The 22,453-nt window shown below is 43.7% G+C and overlaps 1 protein-coding gene across 1 annotated transcript in view; it reads right to left on the bottom strand.

Moving 5' to 3' along the window:
- TNPO3 (transportin 3) overlaps positions 1-22,453 on the bottom strand; it is a 124,365-nt gene that overhangs the window by 75,110 nt on the left and 26,802 nt on the right. Inside the window, 7 exon segments of the mRNA XM_030216254.1 lie at positions 11,897-11,988; positions 16,600-16,629; positions 16,631-16,692; positions 16,695-16,707; positions 18,542-18,628; positions 18,630-18,689; positions 20,210-20,348. Coding sequence (XP_030072114.1) covers positions 11,897-11,988; positions 16,600-16,629; positions 16,631-16,692; positions 16,695-16,707; positions 18,542-18,628; positions 18,630-18,689; positions 20,210-20,348 — 483 coding nt within the window.

The following is a 22,453-nucleotide window of genomic DNA, read 5'->3' as shown; positions in this document are numbered from 1 at the left end:
TTAGCAGGATTTACAAAACATTTGGATGGCTTCCTAAAGGAAAAGTCCATAGACCATTATTAAAATGGACTTGGGGAAAATCCACTGCTTATTTCTAGAATAAGCAGCATAAAATGTATTGTACTTTTTTGGGATCTTGCCAGGTATTTGTGACTTGGATTGGCCATCAAATCCATCTCTGGGGTCACCCAGGGCCTGATGCACAAAACTCCTGTGCTGTGGGGAACAGCGCCAGAAAAACACAGCTCAACACAGTCTCGGAATTACCGACCAATGCTCAACACTAACAGAATGCAAATTATATACACACTGTTAGTTTTGAGTATTGGTTAGTAAAAGGATCAGAACATTCCTGGTGTATGCCCAGAAGAAAACACTGAGGAGCTAGACTGGATACCAAGAGAGAGATGTTTCAGCTCAGTTTTCAGTTCTCTATCTCCACCTGCTGGCTGATGGACATAACTATCCCCACAAGTGCTGGAATAGTGGGAAGCTACATAACAGAAAAAGCAATTATTAAATCCTCTACAATAGACTGCTGTACGGGAGTGGGGATGGCAGGGATCCCGCAGGGATGGACCCAGGTCTTGCAGGGTCCCTGTGGAAATGCATAGCGATTCAAACTTTGCTGCCTCTCCCCCGAACTGCAGGGTGCCCTCCCTGCATATACCTCAAGCCACCCTGGTGGTGGTGATCACCACTCTTTCCTGCCCACTGCTAGTGATCCTCTCGCTGTTGATGCTTTTTTAAAATGGCTGCCGAGACTTCCACAGAAGACTTGCAAGGCCACTGTGGGAAGTCTCGGCAGCCACTTTAAACAAGCGGTGCGACAGCAAGAGGGTCAGTGGCAGCGGGGGAGGAAAGAATGGTAATTTTTCCTGCCCCAAAGCCACTAGACCACCAGGGTAGCTTGAGGTATGTACTGGGAGGGCAACCAGGACTGGAGGGGAGGTCTGGAGTCATATATGGGAAGGAGAGAGGCAACTGTAAAAAAAAATCAAGGTTAATATCTGTTTCCCCTTCCTCACACAGTCATCACTATACACTCGAAACAAAGCAAGCAAACCTATGAGCTGCTGCATCCACACTGTCATTCTTTATTGTTGGTAACATTTTTATTTAATCTCGCTTATACTTTCAAACATACTGGCTTGTGCATATGGATGTACACAGAGGAAGTATAATAACGGAATAAAGGCAGAGTAGTAATTTGTTATAAATCGTAATCAGTGTGTCATTTGGAGGAGCTGGTTAAATGGACACCCTAGCACTGTTATATTCGTGCAGAGATTTCTTTCTCCTGGTAAATGGCCACTAAAACAGACATCATGTTATGAAAATCAGATGCTCAACATTCAGTGTCTCTATTTATTTACTTATGACATTTATATCCCACATTAAACATGAATTAGGTTGAAACCTGGGAGCATTTAAAATCTATTTTCTTTCCTGTGCCTACATCCAGTGTGGTATATTATAAAAAAGCACTTGCCTTATTTTAAATGCCCAGTTGGGTATATATGCTAATCTCAACTTTGTTAAATGTTTCAGACATATCCACCTACTTGTTCCCATGATATAACTGAATTCTATTATTCTGTCTCACTGTAGTTTCAAACGTAGGCTACACTGAACCCAAGTTTGCTTGGGATAATGTGTGATATAAATATTTTTAAAAAAGCCCCTTATTTCTAATCTTTTTTTCTATTGTTTTCAATAGCGTTTGCTATTGTTTTGGGTGAACCAGTGTGGTGGCAATCTCCGCCTACTAGCTTCAGCCCATATAACGGGCTAGATAGGCTCACTCCGTCTCCTGTTTTATCTAACCTCCTTGGTATAAAGGGTGGAGGGAATGTAGGCGGGCACAGGGAAGAGGGAAAAAAAGATTGGTAAGGGGGACATACATGGAGGAGTGAGGAAGGGAAAAGGGGAAATAGCGCACATGGGATAGAAGGGGATGGAGAGGATAGGGGGACCTGCTGCTTATGGATATATGTATCTTACTTAATTTTGTATTTAGCAGAGTATGGAAGAAAATAATTTATGATACTTTTGCTAGTATTTTTACTGCTTACAGAATCTGGCTTTCTTGGAAGGGGGTCAAGGTGACTGTGGCAAGGCGGGCCGAGGGCTGAGTTGGAGGAGATTACTTGAGGCAGGGATGCAACTCTCTACTCTACATGTCATAACTTGAAACTTGTAACACTTTAAAGGTTTTATGGCCAAACCTAAGTACTAGAAGTGCCAACTGGCTCCCAATATGGTCTTAATATGCCACCTGCATTTCTTAAAGTCACTGGGGATCATCTTCCATGGCATAAGGAAAAATATAGCAAACATAGAAATTAGATCTTACTGGCTAATTTGCTTTCCTTGAGTCTTTCCAGACCATTCCCAACAAATGGGTTTATATGCACTCCTACCAGCAGAGAGAGACTGAGAACTACTGACACCTGTATAAGGAACTGTGCAACCCAGACCTGCTCAGTATTTCGCATAGCAAAGCAGAATAGGTAAAAACGATAAACCAAACAAAGGGAACAGCAACAGCAGGGCCCCCAAAGGAACCAGCACCCAACAGAAATTTGAAATTGGTCAAGTGAATCCACTCAACAAGATACTAATAAACAGAAATCTGACGCCTGCAGCTCCCGGACCCTCAGGCACCCCACAGCAAACACTAAACCGCACATTCTTCTTGGGTAGGGCTTGGGAATGGTCTGGAGAGACTCAAGGAAAGCAAATTAGCAGGTAAGATCTAACTTCTCCTTCCTTATCGTCTGCTCCAGACCATTCCCGGGAAGTATCAAAGCAGTACTCACCAAAGGTGGGAAAGTCCCCGGACCAAAACGGAAGCTCCAAACAAAGCATCCTGTGTGGACTAGACATCCAGCTGTTAATGCCTGACAAAGGAATGAAGAGAGGACCAAGTTGCCTCCTGGCAAATATCCTGCAGAGGAATGAGTGAATGCTCCACCCAGGAGACCTGAGCCTCATGGAATGTGCCTGCAACACCACAGGTGCTGCCTTACCACACAGCAAATATGTGGACAAAACAGCATCCTTAATCCAGCAAGCGACAAAGGCCTTAGACAATGCCTCCTCTTTCCATGGACCCCCAAACAAAATAAAGAGACGGTCCATCTTCTGAAATTCTGCTGTTTGATAAACACAACACTTCAGCATCTTATGGATGTTGAGCCTAGACAAGACTGCAAGAACCCTCCCTCGAAAAGGATGATAAGGAAGTAGACAGACTGACATGAAAAGGAGAGATCAACTTAGGCAGGAAGGAAAGAACTGACTTCAAAGACACCTTCTCCTGGGAGAAGACCAGAAACGGTGCCTGACAAGGCCAGAAACTCCGAAATACGTCGAACCAACGTTAAAGCCACTACTATTACCACTTATTTCTATAGCGCTAGTACTACTACTTATCATTTCTATAGCTAAACGTACACAGCGCTACACTTGAACATGAAGAGACTGTCCTGATTAGATTGTAAGCAGTCGCGCATGGACAAACAGGATAAATAAGAGATAAGGGAATTACTAACGTGGGAATGATAAAACAGACATGGGTATTGTACAAGTGAATAGGGGTTAAGAGTTAAAATCAGACTCAAAAAGATGGGCTTTCAGCCTAGATTTGAAGACGGTCAGAGATGGAGCTTGCTGCACTGGCTCAGGAAGTCTATTCCAGGCACATAGCGCAGCAAGCTAAAAGGAATGGAGTCTGGAGTTGGCAGTGGAGGAGACGAGTGTAGGTAAGAGAGATATACCAAATGAACAGAGCTCCCAGGGAGGAGTGTAGGGAGAGATAAGTGTGGAGAGGTACTGAGAAGCTGCAGAGTGAATGCACTTGTAAGTCAATAAGAGGAATTTTAACTGTATGCGGAAATGGATAGGGAGCCAATGAAATGACTTGTGGAGAGGCTAATATGAGTATAGCGACACTGACAGAATATAAGTCGTGCAGCAGAATTTTGAACAGAATGAAGGGGAAAGAGATGGCTTAGTGGGAGACCTGTGAGAAGAAAGTTGCAATAGTCTAAGCGAGAGATAAGAGTGTGGATAAGGGTTTTGGTAGTGTGCTCAGAAAGGAAAGGGCGAATTTTGGTGATATGACAGAGAAAGAAACAACAGTTTTTAGCAGTCTGTTGGATATGTGCAGAGAAAGAGAGATAACTTTTCATCCAACACCACACCCAGTATTTTAATTGAGCGATCTAACAAAAAAGGTTCTCCATCAATTATAAGATTTAAATCCTTAGTACAAGCTCTGCCTGCAGCCTAATAACATGAATTTTGTTTTTTCTTCATTTAAGTTAGTGGGCAGCCATCCACTCAGTAATAGTTGAGAAGCATCAAGAAATTATATCCTTTAAGTCAGCAACAACAGGGAAAACTATAGTTATATCATCTGAATACATACAGATGGAATAGCCTTCCTTTTCCAGATATGATAGAAGTACATTAAATAGTACCAGCGACAAAGGTGAACCCTGAGACACACCTGAAGGAGGGACCCAACTTTCAGAGAACATTTCCTTCATCTTAACTTGATAGAATCTTTGGACCAAAAAGCTTCTAAGCCATGAAAGCACCTTACTGGTTATACCAAACTTCCCTATGATATCAAGTTTCATAATCGACTAAATCGAATGCACTGGAAAGATCTAGTTGCATGATGAGGGCTCTATGGCTTTTGCACGTAAGATATCTAATGTTATTCAAAAGGGTAACCAACAAGGTTTGCGTTCTGTGATCAGCATGGAACCCCGACTGTGAAGTGTGCAACAGTTCAAAACGATCCAAATAAATTACCAACTGCTTTGTCACTAAAGCCTCCAATATTTTTATAAGGAATTGAGGCCACTGGTCTATAATTAGATGTATCACTCTTAGAAGACAAAGGGTCTTCCAATATTGGTGTCAACATAATCTCAGAAAAGATTTTAGATAAAATACCAGAGGCAAGGGAATTTTCAATCCAACAGAGTAAGACCTCTTTAAACAATGTAGGCGTTTTTTTCGTAAGATAAATGGGACGTGTCCAAATAACAGTGTGATTTTGCAAATTTAGACACAGAGCATCTATTTCATGCAAAGAAACTTTGGAGAAAGGGCCAATCTTTGTCAAAGGAATAACCATCATTACATTTATCCAAGATTTTATTATGACTATGCAGCATATCAAAGTTTTAATTTTTATTTGAAAATAAGAGGCCAATTGATTGGTGATAGGTGCTAATTTCCCAGATTTCTCACAGATGCATGATCACTTAGACTATCTACTAAATGAAATGGTTTACTCGCATTTGAAATATCTCTAGCTACGATAGTAGAGTAATACTCCTTTTTAGTATGAACAACAGGTTTCTTATACACATTTATTGGCTTTCTCCAACTTAACTTATTTAAATCTGATTTCTCCTTCCTCCATATTTTCTTACAACCTACAATTCGTTTCAGTTTTAATAAGTTTGAAGTGTACCATTTATTCCCCAATTTCTTAATTTTCTTTCATGAACAGGGTCAATTTTATCTAAAATATCAAACAAAACGTATTCCAAATCATTCAACCAATTATTTGTTGTTCTTCCAAAACTGGAACAAGGGCTAACACCTCATTCCAAAATTGTGTCTGATCAAACATCTACAAGATTTTATTACAGAAACAGATCTTGAAGACACATTTTTCTGCAGAAATGATAACCAGTTAATCTAATATAATAAAAGGCACCCTCAACGTTCTGAGGACAATGTTCTGAAGTCACTCAGACTCCCAGAATGGTTCGTAAGTTCGTGGTGGTGAAGCCACTGAACGACTTGCTGCCCCGCCCTCGCGTCAAACGTCATGGCGTCGAGGGCGGAAAACCAACAGAAAAATGAAAGCAGGGACCGCATCAAGGAAGGGGAAGAGTAGGGAAACACGCGGAGCGTGTTTCCCTACTCCTCTCCCTGCCAAGGAAACGCTGGCTACCAACCGCGCCGCGCGGCGCGCCTCAGGTAGCCCCGCCCGCCCGAGCACCACTCTCCCTCCCTCCCAAGTTCAGCAACGCGCGACGGCGAGTGGTGGGGGCGCTCCGCCCCAGATGTCAGCGGGTGGGGGGTGCTGCGAGTCCGCTCCCGGCGCTGTCCTGCCTTTAAACCCAATTTGAAGCGCTGGAGTAACAGGCAGCAGCGCCTCGCGTCTGCCCTTCTACTAAAAATCTCTTCGACGACGTCATTGAGCCTTCCCACATTGAGTCCCGCCATCCTCTCAGGTAACTTCCAATTACCGCGAGGCGGGTGGGACTCAATGTGGGAAGGCCCAATGACGTCGTGGAAGAGATTTTTAGTAGAAGGGCAGACGCGAGGCGCTGCTGCCTGTTACTCCAGTGCTTCAATTGGGTTTTCTTTTAAGGTCAGTGAGGTGGTTGGGCCTGGGCGGCAGGAGGAATGGAGCTGGTAGGTGGGGAGGGACTCAGATGGGAGAAGGGTGTGGGGCTCTCAGGTGGGGGGGGGAGGGGGTTCTCAAATGGGAAGGAGACTGAGGTGGGAGGGTTCATGGATGGGAGAAGCAGAAGGGGTGGGGAGGGGGTTCTTGGATAGTTGAAGGGGACGGGTGGGGAGGGGACTGGGGTTCTTGGATGGGAGAGACTGGGGAGGGGGTTCTCGGATGGGAGAAGGGGACGGATGGGGAGAGGACTGGGATTCTTGAATGGGAGAAGGGGACTGAGGTGGGGAGGGGGGTTCTTGGATACTTGAAGAGGACGAGTGGGGAGGGGACTGGGGTTTTTGGATGGGAGAGACTGGGGAGGGGGTTCTTGAATTGGGAGAAGGAGACTGAGGTGGGGAGGGGGGTCAAGGATGGGGGAGGGGGTTCTTGGATGCTTGAAGGGGACGGGTGGGAAGGCACTGGGGTTTTTGGATGGGAGAGACTGGGGAGGGGGTTCTCGGATTGGAGAAGGGGACGGGTGGGGAGGGGACTGGGGTTTTTGGATGGGAGAGACTGGGGAGGGGTTCTTGAATGAGAGAAGGGGACTGAGGTGGGGAGGGGGTTCAAGGATGGGAGCGCTTCATGAAATCCCATACACACACACTCACTCTCTATCTGGCAGCGCTTCCTGTACCCCTGCCCCCCCACACACACACACTCCCTCACTCTGTCATCTGCCATTGCTTCCTGAACCCCCCCCCCCCCCACACACACACACACACATACTCACTCTCTTACTTTCATCTGGCAGCGCATCCAGAATCCCCCACACCCCTCTTCTTCCAAGCTGAACCCTCCAACACATCCCCCCCACCCCACACACACACTCTCTCTCTCTCTTCCTCTCCTCCAGCACACCAATTGCTTGGGGGCAGTGGCAGCAATCTCAGACACCAGAGAAAGAGGGGGGCCTGACACCATAGAGAGAGAGGGAGGGAGGGAGGTATCTCTGTCACACACACACACACTCTCTCTCACAGACAATGTGTTTCTGTCTCTCACTCATACACTCTATGTCTCACATTGTATCACATTCACTCTCTATGTGTCACACAGTCACTTACATACTCGCTTGGTCTCATACACTCAGTCTCACAGACAATCTGTGCCTCACACACACTCTCATTCACGCACACACTGTATCTGTGTGAAACACACTCTCTCTCTCTCTATCACACTGTGTCTCCCATACGCAATTGCACACACTCTCATTCTCACACACACACTCTCTCACAGACACGCTCACACCCAGACTCACTCTCTCTCTCACACACACGCACACACACTCACACTTTCACTCTCTCTATCACACACAGTCACTCTCACATACACTCTCCAAAACATACACATTATGAGGAAAACCTTGCTAGCGCCCGTTTCATATGTGTCAGAAACGGGCCTTTTTTACTAGTTGTAAATGAAGCTAAGAAATGATCAGACCACAATACTTGATCCCAGGTTGGTACTGAAAGCACAATGTCTTCAGGAAGATCACAGTAACTAAATCTAAATGATGCCCTTTTTCATGAGTAGGCTGCGAGACATGCCATTTGAAACTCAAATTATCTAAAAACATCTTCAGCTCACTCACGTTTAAGTCTTCCCAACTTCTAGGCACAAATTCACATCAACCAGTAACCAAAGTATAGGATGAATTCAAACATTTTTCCCCCACAAAATCGAAAAAATCATCTCTAGTTGCTATTCCCAGGAGGACAGTAAAATAGAATACAATCAGGGAGTTTGATAATGAGGAATCCCTTATCTACAGCATAACTCTCTAGTGATTGTGAAATACTAAATTAGTACATAAGTACATAAGTAATGCCATACTGGGAAAAGACCAAGGGTCCATCAAGCCCAGCATCCTGTCCACGACAGCGGCCAATCCAGGCCAAGGCACCTGGCAAGCTTCCCAAACGTACAAACATTCTATGCATGTTATTCCCGGAATTGTGGATTTATCCCAAGTCCCATTTAGTAGTGGTTTATGGACCTGTCAAGAACAAAAACCATGTAAGTAGCCTACATGTTGAGCAACACGTAAGCTCCTACAGTACCACCAGCAGACAGGTGAACAATGGACGCTTACCAGAGTACTTGTAACCAGAATCCACAGCTGTACTGTAACTGGATCAAACCCTTTAGCCTAACATCTGCCTCATTTTCTTCCCCTCCCTTGTTTACCTATTCCTCTTGATAAAACTGCTTAGGAAGCTCTGAATACAGTCAAATTGGTATTAAAAAAAAAAAAAATCTTTATAAAGTGAACCAATCCTCCCCCCCCCCCCCCCTTTTCCCTGTCATGATAGCAATAAAAAGTTATACCCTAAGGGGCATAAATCATTCAATATCTGGTCTTCATTTGAAAGCAACCATGTTTCAGTAAGTAAATAAATAAATAAAAACAGGCGGTGCTTCACATATGCAATCTCTAAGTAGATCAACTTTGTTTCTAAGAGAGCGAGCATTTATATAAAAGCAGCTATAGGGATGACTTCCCTGGTCTGAAGATTCATCAGAGGAACTTGTTTAAGATATATTTTCCAAAACCTCACCATTAAGATTATCTGATTTACATTTGTAAGGGTGCTGTTCCTTCCTTTCATCCAAACATCTCTCGTTTCAACATATGATAAGAGCAGTCTAAAAGCTGTCCATTTACTCGACTAGGGGCAATATTAGTAAATAGAGTAAAAATATCAAAAAATTCCATACACCTAGATCTATTTCTTCAATAGTTCCACTCAAAATTAAAATTATAAACACATAAGGCCAAAACAAAACTCCAGACCGCCACAATCTTAAAGTTGCCGCACAAAGGCACGAACGGCTATGTTTCGGCAGATGTGGAACATCTCTATATATAAAAGGCACCTCCAACGTTCTAACATTTGTAGTTGCAAGATCGCATGAGTGTCTGACCCGCCCCCGCGTCACAACGTGATGACGTTGAGGGCAGAGCATGACACTCAACAAATCGAATTGTCATTGGGCAATCTCTGTTTCCACTCCCAATGCAGCCGACATTCCCATACACTCAAAACCAACCAAAATCGGCGCTGGACCCCGTCCCCTGCCCACAGTCCCCCTCACCCACCCTCCCGCAGCCGCTCGCTCACCGTTCCACCGTCCTCCTCTCCTCTCCAACTCCGGCCATGGTGCACGACGATTACTACACACGAGCAAGGAAGCCCATTGGTTAATCTCTGTTCCACTCCCCAACACAGCCGTCATTCCAATACACTCAAAACCAAGCACACAGATGTTTTTTTTTTTTTCTTCCGAGGAGACTCAGAAGCACAAGTCACTTTCTGTGCAGCACAGAGAAACGAGGAACGTCGCTGGAAGGACAAAACTATTTGGATGCCCATGCTCCTGCTCCCGGTATATGCAGCCACCCTAAGAAACGACCACCCACACAAAACTAACCACTGACTCGACGTCTGCACCCCCCTCGCCACCCCCAATCCACCCAAAATCTAAACGCACACTTCCACACAATCAGAAAACCAGACAAATACAAATGGAGATAAAAACAGCAAGCAGGCAGGTTCCCAAGTGTTTACAGGAGCTTCCAAAGACACACTCCCCCCAACCACAAGCAAACACAGCTATCCAAAACACACATTAACGACTTCACAGGCAGGTACCCAAGTGCTTAAAGGAACTTCCTCCCCCCCCCCCCCCCCCCCCCAAAAAACCAAATCAAAACGCAGCCTTTCACAGAACAAGGAATGCTGACAAATACACATGCAGTACAAACTTGCAAACACAGCTCACCAGAACACAGGCATATTAACGACTTGGCAGGCAGGTTCCCAAGTGCTTACAGGAGCTACACCCCCACCCCCACCCCACACACAAAGAAGAAAAAACCAACCTTACACACAAGCAACAAACACAAAAAAAAAAAGAAAAAACACACACACATTCACTCTCTCTCTCACACAGTCCAATCTCACACGTACTCACCCAAACTACACACTCCAAGGAAAACCATGCTAGCACCCGTTTCATTTGTGTCAGAAACGGGCCTTTTTTACTAGTCAACAATAAAGACCAGATATGTTGGATTACTTTTGGTTTCCTCTTTGTTACGTCCTCAACACTGACTTATGGTTTTATTACATAACCGTGAAGCTTGGAGTTTCTCCTTTGTTGTTTTTTGTGGGTTTAATGTAAATCCGTGCATGCAGTCAAGGCATGTTATTTACCTACTGACTTTGTTCAGGTCTTTGGTTTCTGGTCCCTGCTGAACAAAGTGTAGTCTTGTGCTCATCACATGTTGTCACCATCTGACGAAATGAGGTTCTGAACTTTCACAGAAGATCAGTTTGTCAGATTAACAGTGGCACAGAAAGAGGGAGGAATTGCATTGTGCCTTGTCAGGAGCCTTATCTCAATGACCATATAAACAAAAAGTATAAAAAATGAAAAGCCTGCACAATTGCAATGCACATAGAGCAGGGTTACATCTAGCATACACCATGCATCTAGAACAATAAAGACAGATATGTTGGGATTAGCTTTGGTTTCCTCTTTGATACGTCTTTACATTAAACACTCCACGATCCACATCTGCTTTACACTTATTCATGGAAAACCTTCAAGCAACTTCAAAGCTCAGATTCCAGGTCCAGTTCTTTCTGCTTATAATCGGCTCATATATCTCAATATGTAAGCTAGATTCCCTTTTTGAAGTAATACTTTGTCCAATGTTTTAGCTAAATCTTAGTGTGCCTAGAGCACATGCTGATATCAGAAATTGTTCAAGCTGCCTCACCTTTGTTAACTTATTCATAATGACACTGCACCAAAGGATTTTGATGCAGTCCCATGATGCCAGTCTGACATCACAGTACTTTATTTTTCTCAAGCATTTAATAATCTACTAAAAATATAAACAACAAGGGAAAATGATGTTAAAACCTGAATAACTTCTAAAAACCAATCAAATAATTGTGACATCACCAATTTTGCTTAGCTCAGAATGTGAAGTGCAAGCCATTTACTCATCCCACTACACAGTAAAGGTTACTGGAAGGGCCAACCTGTGGCTTTGTTTTACCTTGTAGGACGACCAAGCATGACCCCCAGGTTGAGTATTTGGCCACATGAATGAAGTGAAGCACTACAAAGGCAGCGCTCACAGCTCCAGAGGAAGTTTAGAGCCAGGTACCACAGTTATAAATGTTCTCTCTCCATCTGCTGTCTCAAGTAAATGTCTGGTGTAAATGGAACCTGCCAGCCTGCTCACCTAGTGCTCTAGGCCCAGGAAATATGCACAGTGGGAAGATGTGTCCAGAAAAGGAACCCGACCATTCACCATAAACTGAAAACTAACCATGCTGGCCCCATGGGTCCCACCTTCCCCCTCCAAGTACAGCAGGGGAGAAGCAAAATACTCACGGGCCAACACTCTTTGCTATAGAGGCCATGATGAAGAGAACAGCTTCTGTCACCTCCCAAGGAGGATTCCCTTCTTTCAAAGTGGCGTACAGCTGCACAGAAAGAGTCATCCATCAACAAGTGCAGGAATGCAAACATACCAAAATCCAGTACAGCTGCAGAGAGTGGAAGGAATCATTCATCATTGTGCTACTTCCTCTTTCTAAATGCAGTTGTCCCTTTCTGCTCCACTCACAACACAACCCCAATTTAATGAAGTCAATGTTTTCAAATCTTAGTCTGGAGTAAGCCTGATGGTGCATGCTCAGATTCCTAACTCTGTTGATTGGCCTTTGGAATGTCCAGTGCTGGAAGTCCTGCAGAAACTGGCTCAAACTTTATCTCAAAGGCAGCAAACATAATTCTAATGAGACACCTAGCAGCCAAAAAGAGCAGCTCTGTAGCTAGTCTATGGTTATAAAATGTTTTACTGCAGCATGCAAGACAATCCTCATAGCAAATTGTGAAGTCTGGTGTCAATTAGAAACTTCACTATTAGAGAACTAGGTTTTAATTATTTGAAATGTATCTTTGTGCCCCCAAGAACATTTGAAAAAAGGGGAAACCTGAATTTACCTATTAAATTTCATCTCCTTGAGTCCTGCCAGACCAGTCCAGATGAATGGAAGACATGCAGCCTGCTGCCGCAACTATGAGTAGGCCCTCTCAGGAAGGCTGAAGGACCTGATTCCCATTGGGGCATAGAGGAATTATGGGGGACCCTGAAGGCAACAATCCTTTAGGAGTTATTTCTCCTCCCCCCCCCCCCCCCAGACTAGAGGGTTAAAATTGGTGGAGCTGGTCCACAGAGACCAGGGATGCTAAATTCAGTGGTGCTTGATCTCTCCACCCTTTGTCCCCCTCCCGCCAATCTTTGGGGGAGTTTGTGGCTGTAGTGCCAGTCTTCCCCACCCCTACTCTTGAAAAAAATGGGGGGGGGGGGGGGGGGGTTCAAATTTAAGTTCCCTGAGTGCTTGCTGATTACAGCTTTTGGAAATAAAAAGCTTTCAGTGCAGCCTTTTCTCAGACTGCAAAGATCAAGGCTTTATATTTTCATCCTGGTGAAGAGGAGGATAAGGTGTTGGGTCACCCAGGGGCCTTGTCCTTATCAGGTAAAACCACACTTAGAGGGAAGCACAACATTCAGGTTTGGCTCTGGGGTGAATTAGAAACCTAAAACATTAGAATACCTTCAGTGGTCTTAGCTTTAATATTAGAAACTGGAGGAGCTGAATGCTGCACCTAATGGGAGTGAAGTTAGTACTAACCTGTTTTTCTCTGGCTCCATCTGCAGGCTGTTCCCACTTCCTAGTGGGGAGGGAGTGAGGAGAGAGACCATGTGACATCAACTGCTTATATATTAACTCAGTAGAGAACTGAGATGCCTGAGGGGGATATACTTTCCCATCAGAAGGAAAGGAGACAGAGCCCAGCACACTTTACTTGCAAAGCAGCAATAAAGAGCTGTTGATCCCATCAAACAGAAGCACTGATCAAGTCTTACTCCATATATACTGCACAGGCCACAGCTCAGTCTGGGGAACCTTTCCAGCTTTGCTTTTAGCTGGATACTAACCTCACACATCACCTACCTGAACCTGCTTGCCCTGCCTGCTCCCAAGCCAGGCTAAATGCACTAGCTGACACAAACTGAACTGTCACGATTACCAGCTGTGGGTCAACCCCATTCCCCAGACCCATCAGGAACAAGCGGAGGGAGAGTGGACTGCATCTGCCTATGTGATGACTGCTTGCTTGCTTTTTCCAGGCCAGGGCAAATATACTGAATGACATCTGAACTGCCATGATCTACCTGCAGCACTTCATAATCCCTATTCCTCAGACATACTGGAAACAAGCGGTGGGGAAGGGAAAAAGAAGGGGAGCCAAGATCACTTCAAACCCCCTGACTGAGGGGCAGATGCTTCAAAGGTCAAGGTGGAGTCCTTTCTATCGTGAACTAGCGCAAAAAAATAGCCCCAGCAGGCTCAAGTTAATGAGTGTATAAATTACTACCATGTTAAATTCATGGCAGTAATCTGCAGCTTAGTGCAAATGTCAACTTTCTGACGGCTCAGACACTCACAGAAGGGTTACATTTAAAAAGAGCACACAAGCATGCCACCAGTATGTTATCTATCCCTTACCTCCAACTCAAATTCTTCCAGCCCCTTCCCCCCAAGCAAAAATATATCCCTGGGGTATAGCGGCACCCACCCCGCCCCCAAAAGGACCGACCTTTCCCCCAAAATAATGCCCTGGTATTTGAGTGCTCCCACAGGCCACCTCCCCTTAGTCTTAAAAAAAATGCTCTGGTGGTCCTGAGCCCCCCTCCAGCCCCCTCTCTTCCTCCTAGTCGCAAACTGCTCTGGTAGTCTAGCAGAAGCCCACCCCCCCCAGACCCCCATACCTCATAGAAAGCAGGGGTGATGCCTACTTGGCTCCTGCCTCCCGGCACAATCACCTTCAAAAATGGTGCATCCTGAAAGACCTCCCTTAAATGGTAGCTATGCACTGAAACCATTGGAGTATTCAGCACACAATAATGTGCACACAAACCAGTATTATCCCCAGCGGTAGTTCTGAGCATCGGACCCCATGTCCAGATTCAACACAGCACCACAGGAGTCCAAAAGGCAATCTGAGAAAAGGCTTCACTGACGGTCTTTTTTTTTTTTTTAATTTCTAAACCTTTAATTCCATGGGCCCTCAAAAACTTGCATCTGCCCTTTTCTAAGTGTAGGGAAGGAAAACAGTAGGCACAGTAGCCACAAACTCCCACAAAAAATTGAAGGGGGTAAGGGGAGGAACCCAGCACCATTAAGTTTAGCACCCCCTGGGCTCTCTAGTCTATTTGGGGGGGGGGGGGGGAAGGAAATCAGCTATAAAGGACTGCAGCATTTGGACAACATACAATATACATAGAATAATACCCAGCATAGAGCACTGCATCTTGCAAATCACTGACTGGATGACAAAACAATCACCTAAAACGAACTGTGAAAAAAAACTCCAACACATTTCTCCTAGCAGTCACCATACCAACACAACTCAGAATTGCACCTTAACAGTAAACGGTCTACCATACACCCTAGAACCACCTTGAAAACCCTCGGCATCACAATCGACCAGAACCTAACTTGGGAAGTGCAGGTAAATAGGTCAGTAAAGAAATGTTTCATCTTATGCATAAGTATTGCCACACTGGGACAGATCAAAGGTCCATCAGCCCAGCATCCTGTTTCCAACAGTGGTCAATCTAGGTCACAAATACCTAGCAAGGTCCGAAAAAGTTCAATACATTTTATGCTGCTTATTCCAGAAATAGACACTTAAGAAAATACTTCATACATGACCACTTCAGACTCATCGTTCAGTGCCCTGATACTAACCAAACTGGACTACTGAAACATCATCTACCTAGGCTGGCCCAAAGAACCTAGTGCACAAACTACAAACAGTTCGAAACACAGCCATCGGACTCATCGGTGGACTGAAAAAATTAGACAGGATCTCCCACCTTTACAAACAGTTACACTGGCTACCCAATGACGCCAGAACGATTACCCTCAAAATAATTCAAGGCATTGCCTCACCCTATATGTTCCTCCTCATGACAACCTTGAGCTACCCTTAATCTCTCGTTCCCACTTACAAAGGCGACTTTGCTCATACCAAGCTGCTAAAATCTGGAACATCCCACCACACCAACACTAAATACCACCTGCCTACACCCAGTTTTGCAAAGTCATAAAAACACACTATTCAAGAACCATGTTCTGACCACAAAAATAGCATCCACTTCACCATCACACTACCCCAGAATCACGTTGAGTCACCATCACCCATATACAGAAATATACTGTCTCAATGGCCCTCAAATATGTCGACTCACTGCCAGACCAATTCTCTACATTACAACAAAATGATTGCCTCTCTGCACTATTCTCGCCAGCCTCCTATACAAATTCTATCCTCTTATGTAATCATCACAATGTAACCATTCTTATTACTATTAGACTCTATTACCCTATGTAAATCATCCCTGTTGTAACCATTGTATTACTGTTACTGGTGAGATCTTCTGTAATCTGCTTCGAACCTTTTGAAGTTTAAGTGGAATATAAGCCTCAGGTAAAGTAAAGTTACAACTCCACCAGGAATCTGAGCCTACAATATTTCTAGGAGTGGCCTACTCAGCCTACTCATAGTTTCTGCAGCAGTCCACATGTCTGCCACTCTTTTGGGCTGGACCAGCATGGATGATAAGGAGTAAAAATTAGTAGTACACAACATGGCATCCAATGGATCCATTTGTGTCCTTCAGTATCCTGGTCACTCTCATGGCTTCTGGAAAACTACATGGCAGCAGCATAAAGAATGAAAAAAAAAGGTTTCAGTAGTTGCTCAGTTCCTGCTCTTCAAGCTGCTAGGGGTGGGGGTGCTCTGGAGAGACAAGGCTCACAGCACCTGGGAGAAGGCATAGATGAGGCAGAGTCCAGGCATTAGGTACCAGTATTACTTAACCACAGTCTATGCCCCTGACCCCATCATAGTGACGTTTATCAATTTCAGATTACTGAATTGAGCGTGTGAAATCAAATCACAGTATCCCTCTATCGTGCAAACGTCTGACACATGACACCACCCTTCATAATACTCACCTGAGAAAAGCATTCCATGGACCCAACCAAGGAAGATCAAATCTTTCACCAGGTCTGACACTCTCATACGAAACTCTCCAAAGTCATCCGTTCCTCCGGGATACCCTCCTAAGGAAGAGTCATCAAGATGAAACAAGAGAAACACTATAACCAGCCCAAGACCCCATCTACGTGATTATATAGGGCAGAGTTACAAATGGGAAGCAGGATAAACGTTTCCAGCCTGAGGACTCCAGCCACAGAACCACAGGGTATGGTGATAGAAGCAGATAGATCTGAGGGTTGAACCTTCAGCCTGATATCTGCAGAGACATGAATGGATGGAGTTTAAACCAGGTGGAGGAAGCTCAGAAATTATCGTAGGTGGAGGAAACTTCAAGAGCTGTTAAAAACTGCACACAGTGAGCAAAAATCTTTTTGATGGTGGAACTAGATAGAGTTTATGGACATGAATCTTTGCTAATGTGCGCACAGAGAGATGAAACTTAGAACACGTTGTGATGTTATTACCATCACTTATTCGTCATTTGATTTTAAAATGGGAAATTTTATAATGGTGTGCCCACATCAAAAGTACCCACATTCTTTTTCCCTGTATGGGCTGCAACAGACTTCCAGAATACTTCTGCTTTAAAAATTACTTCAGGGAATTTCTGCACTTACATTTTATACCTGCTCTTTAGCACACACACATTTGATAGTTAAATTCAGCATATGTTTTCAAAAGTCTTTGCATAAATGCAAATTCCTCATCAATCCTGCCCTAGAAAACAGCTCTTACTCAATCCAAGCAGTTATGAATATACAGGCTGTAAGCATTTAACTTTGAGGGTAATTTTATAAAACATTTTCTGCAAGCAAATCATATTTTACAAGCAGAAACAAGCTATCAGATTTGCATGACTGAATATACACATACAAGAACGAATGCTGACAAGAACCCACGGATTTTTATGAGCAGACTTGATTAAATACATGCATCTGTCTCAAAGCAGGTGTAAATTTGTATAAGAGCATGTGTGATACTGAGGACAGCTCTAGACTATGTTATAAGGTACAAAGGTGCCTATGTTGCCTTTATAAAATAGGCAAGTTTTAGAAATGTTTACAAACACGTTGATATAAAATCACCCTCTTTCATATGTACAACCTGGTGGCCAATTTTATAAAAGTCTATATTTTGCATGTAAAGCACTGCTTTACGTGCAGAAATGCTTTCGAAAAATTACCCTGTCTGCTTTCCTCAGAAAGTTGCTCCCCTTTGCCAGAGTCTTCCCATCCCTATAAATGATAATGAAAAGCGGAACCCCAGAAAGCGCTTAGCACCAACATCTTTTTTCAGCTCATTGAAACCTTTTTACTAACAGGATAATCTCTTGTATTTAGTTTTTATTGGAATTATCACTTTGACTTTCAAAGTCAAAAGTGTGCCATAATGCTCTAATCAGGAAGATGGGACCTCTTGAAACTCTTCTGTTTCTATAAGTACATAAGTAATGCCATACTGGGAAAAGACCAAGGGTCCATCGAGCCCAGCATCCTGTCCCACGACAGCGGCCAATCCAGGCCAAGGGCACCTGGCAAGCTTCCCAAACGTACAAACATTCTATGCATGTTATTCCCGGAATTGTGGATTTATCCCAAGTCCATTTAGTAGCGGTTTATGGACCTGTCAAGAACAAAAACCATGTAAGTAGCCTACATGATGAGCAACACGTAAGCTCCTACAGTACCACCAGCAGACAGGTGAACAATGGACGCTTACCAGAGTACTTGTAACAGAATCCACAGCTGTACTGTAACTGGATCAAACCCTTTAGCCTAACATCTTGCCTCATTTTCTTCCCCTCTCTTGTTTACCTATTCCTCTTGATAAAACTGCCTTAGGAAGCTCTGAATACAGTCAAATTAGATAAACTTAGATGAAATAGAAGCAGCTCACATGATCAGGGTCAAGCTGGCAGTGTCGAGCCAGGGCATGCAGAAGCCTCTGAATATAAGCTCTGAAGATGCTGTGTAGCACTGCATCAATTTGTTTTATACAGATGTTCTCCAAGCCTATACCAGAAGTTAAAAGAAATTTCTGCAACCTGCCAGGAAGACAAGAAAAAAAAAATTAACATAAGTAGCAGCTGACATTTCCAAGACTGGGAGTGAGCAGCTTTCCAAACAGCATTCTCAAAAATGAGAAAATACAACAGTAGAACAGAAACATGAACATATGAACTACAGGCACATCCTAAAAGAAGACCCCATGGCTACATTAAATAGAAGTACAAGATGAGTGCAGGATGCTGTTTTAAAGTAAATGTTTGTGCTCGACTCTTGAGCCGTAAATTGTGCTTGGTGGCCCAGAAAAGCATCTTACAATACTGGACTGTACCGGAGGTGCCAGCCTACCGGCACTGGAGAAATCAAGTACATTTGCTGGCTACTTGGGAGGCTAGGGGGCTAAGGGGTCCCCGAAGTGTTTAGCCGCGTTTTACGCAGATTTGGGGCCCTTATTTACAGACATTGAGTCCAAAGGGGCGAAGCTTGCTTCTGAATAAGGGGTAAGAGGACACTATCAGGAGCCCCAGAGAGCGTCCATACGATATATATGGCTCCACTAGGGGAAGGGGGGGGGGGGGTGTCCTAGGACTATCAGAGTCCAAGTCCGGGGGTACGAGAGGGAGGGGAGAGGGGTGAAAAGGAGAAAGCAAAAAAATGATGACAGACTTCTTCACTAGCTTTTTGTTATGTATACTATGATGTGGCTATGTTATTTAAGCCAAGATATGGTCTATGTCTAATTTGATTGTCATCAATAAAAATGTTGAAAAATTAAAGTAAATGTTTGTTTTAAGTTTAGGTTTAAAAGTAGACAGACAAAATAAAAAGTGCCTTCAATGTTGGGGAGAATGAGACAGTCAGCAGATAGGAGAAAGAAATGGCTCCAAGCCATGGCAAGTAAACAAAACTCCTAGAAATAGAAGCCTGCTTTTGCAAGGGTAAAGTGCAGAAACAAAACACTGTATAAGAGGCAAATACAAATTAGCATTGATTACTGCCTGAGAAATCTGAGGGTAGACAGCTACATGCTGAGCAGATATTACTTTCCACTAAGATGTTCATCCCAGTGTATTAAACTGAACGCTTTCATTTACTAGATATTCAAATTATAAAAATGGTTTCTGATTTTAGGTTTGTAAAACCCCCACTTCCAGTCACACCTCTCCCCTTGCATCCTCCACTTTGTTTTATGCCTTTTCTGCAGCTTAGTCTTCAGCCACACAAATGCATGCATTTTGTCACACTGGAAACTAAAATCAGCAATGGTATTTGAGCCATGAAAACAGATAAAACTACCAGGGTTGTTGTTGTTTTTTTTAATACTCTCAGCAAACCCTAATTAGATGGAAAAAAATTAACTTTATAATTCCTAAAACAAGGAAGAATAGAAGTCTCATTCATAATCTACTTTCTGATAAACTCAAAATAATGCACTTCATGCACACCCTGTGTTTTTTCTCATCTTTGAGGATGTATTGAACAAAAAAGGAAAAATGTTCACACAATCTGTGAAACATTTAACAGAACCAATGTTGAAAGCAAACGTTTTTAATCCTACCTCATACTGCGGGTGTCCTGCGCAGATCAGCAACAGCTCCAGAGTATGCAGGTTTCCTAGTTCTTGGCCAGGAGTCGTAACAATCTTTTCAAGAAACGTTTCACAGAGTTCAGTAAAGATGCGGCAGTAATTTAGGACCCTAGTTAAGAAGGGGGAATTTGAGGAATAAAACAAAATTAACAACAAAAAATCAAAACAAAAAAAGCAATCACCCACACATCTCACAACAAACACAAGTCTGGTACTGCTAGCGCTCATATCACAGCTGCTTCTTCTCAACACCAAGTTTTCAAGCACTGAGCATATGACATTGCTCAGTCTGTCACATCAAAAGGTGCTCTATAATCTGTATTCTGCCAGAATCATAGGCTTCACTGGCATTTTCCATGTGTCAAGCACAATTTACACATGGAAAAGTGCTTTATAAAACCACACAAGGGCATATATGTATAAAAGTAGGTGCATGGAAAGCATGTGCCTACATTATGAGATGGGAAGGTGGTAGAACGAGAGGACATGAAATGAGATTGAAGGGGGGCAGACTCAAGAAAAATGTTAGGAAGTATTTTTTCACGGAGAGAGTAGTGGATGCTTGGAATGCCCTCCCGCAGGAAGTGGTGGAAATGAAAACGGTAACGGAATTCAAACATGCGTGGGATAAGCATAAAAGAATCCTGTGCAGAAGGAATGGATCCTCAGGAGCTTAGTCAAGATTGGGAGGCGGGGCTGGTGGTTGGGAGGCGGGGATAGTGCTGGGCAGACTTATACGGTCTGTGCCAGAGCCGATGGTGGGAGGCAAGGATAGTGCTGGGCAGACTTATATGGTCTGTGCCAGAGCCGATGGTGGGAGGCAGGGATAGTGCTGGGCAGACTTATATGGTCTGTGCCAGAGCCGGTGGTTGGGAGGCAGGGCTGGTGGTTGGGAGGCGGGGATAGTGCTGGGCAGACTTATACGGTCTGTTCCCTGAAGAACACAGGTACAAATCAAAGTAGGGTATACACAAAATTAGCACATATGAGTTATCTTGTTGGCCAGACTGGATGGACCTTGCAGGTCTTTTTCTGCCGTCATCTACTATGTTACTATGTTACTATTTATGTGATCTGTGAGTAGGCATTCCCAAGGTATAGTTTGAGAAGTGTTGCAACATACATGCATATTTTATAGATGCATGTATACAGAAGATACACAATTGTATACTCTCTTTAGAGCAGGTATAAATTTGTAAGCTACTGGGTTTGATTCTTGGTGCCTATGGAAAAGTTTGGTCTTACCCGATTACTTTCTTTCCTTAGCTGTGGGTTATGCTCATCAGCTAGCAGTTGAAAACAGAGCCTGTAGAGCTGTGAGCTCTTTCCTATATTAACCACTGCGCATCTCCAATTCCCCAGTAACCTTTGTATCAAAACTAATATAAATCAATCCCTTTCTGAAACAGATGGTGAGAATCCTGAACCCCTCACTAGACCACCTACCTACAAGGACTGACATATCCAAAATTCCTCCTGCCCCACACCAGAAGTCTCAGATTCACAGGGAACAAGGAGGCAGATGAAGGGAAGCCTTATATCAGCTATGAGAATTCAGGGCAAGAATCTGGAGCAGTCTGATTGGACTCAAGAAAAGAAAATTTATCAGGTAAGATCAAATATTTCTTTCTTGTTGGTTCCATCAGAAAAGTTCAGAACCTGTGGGATGTAGCAAAGCACTTCTCAAACTAGGTGGGATGAAGACACCCCTACTAAGACGACTCCTGCCCCAAAGGCTGCATCCTCCCTGGTCTGAACATCAAACCTGCAATGTATATTATTCTCTTTCATACAAAATCCACCCATTAGCATAAATGCAGAAAGTATGTTCATACTCATGCCCAACATTAATTTTCAAAAGAAAATTGCATGTATGTGGTGGAGATGTGGGGAGAAATTATGAGAAACAAAGGTGAAGGTTCACCTGGGACACTCAATACTTTGCATGCCTTTTCTCATCTTTGATACAAGTGCTCTTCAAGGGCCATTGCAGATTATTGTGCTACATTATCACACTAACAGGAAAATATATCCATTTTCGAACACACTATTTTAAGATAGTCTGGCACTATGCATGCTGCATTTTTTTCTCTGCAATAATCTTTATAGCTCTTACATTTCCCTTTGTCTGTCTATAGTTCCTGCTCTTGTTTTACATATGATTGGGATATGCTATAGGTACAACAGCAAAGGACTGAACTCTACACCAGTGTG

Source organism: Microcaecilia unicolor, chromosome 10 (genome assembly GCF_901765095.1).
Source record: "Microcaecilia unicolor chromosome 10, aMicUni1.1, whole genome shotgun sequence".
NCBI classification, from domain to species: domain Eukaryota; kingdom Metazoa; phylum Chordata; class Amphibia; order Gymnophiona; family Siphonopidae; genus Microcaecilia; species Microcaecilia unicolor.
This window is presented reverse-complemented; position numbering and strand designations above follow the sequence as displayed.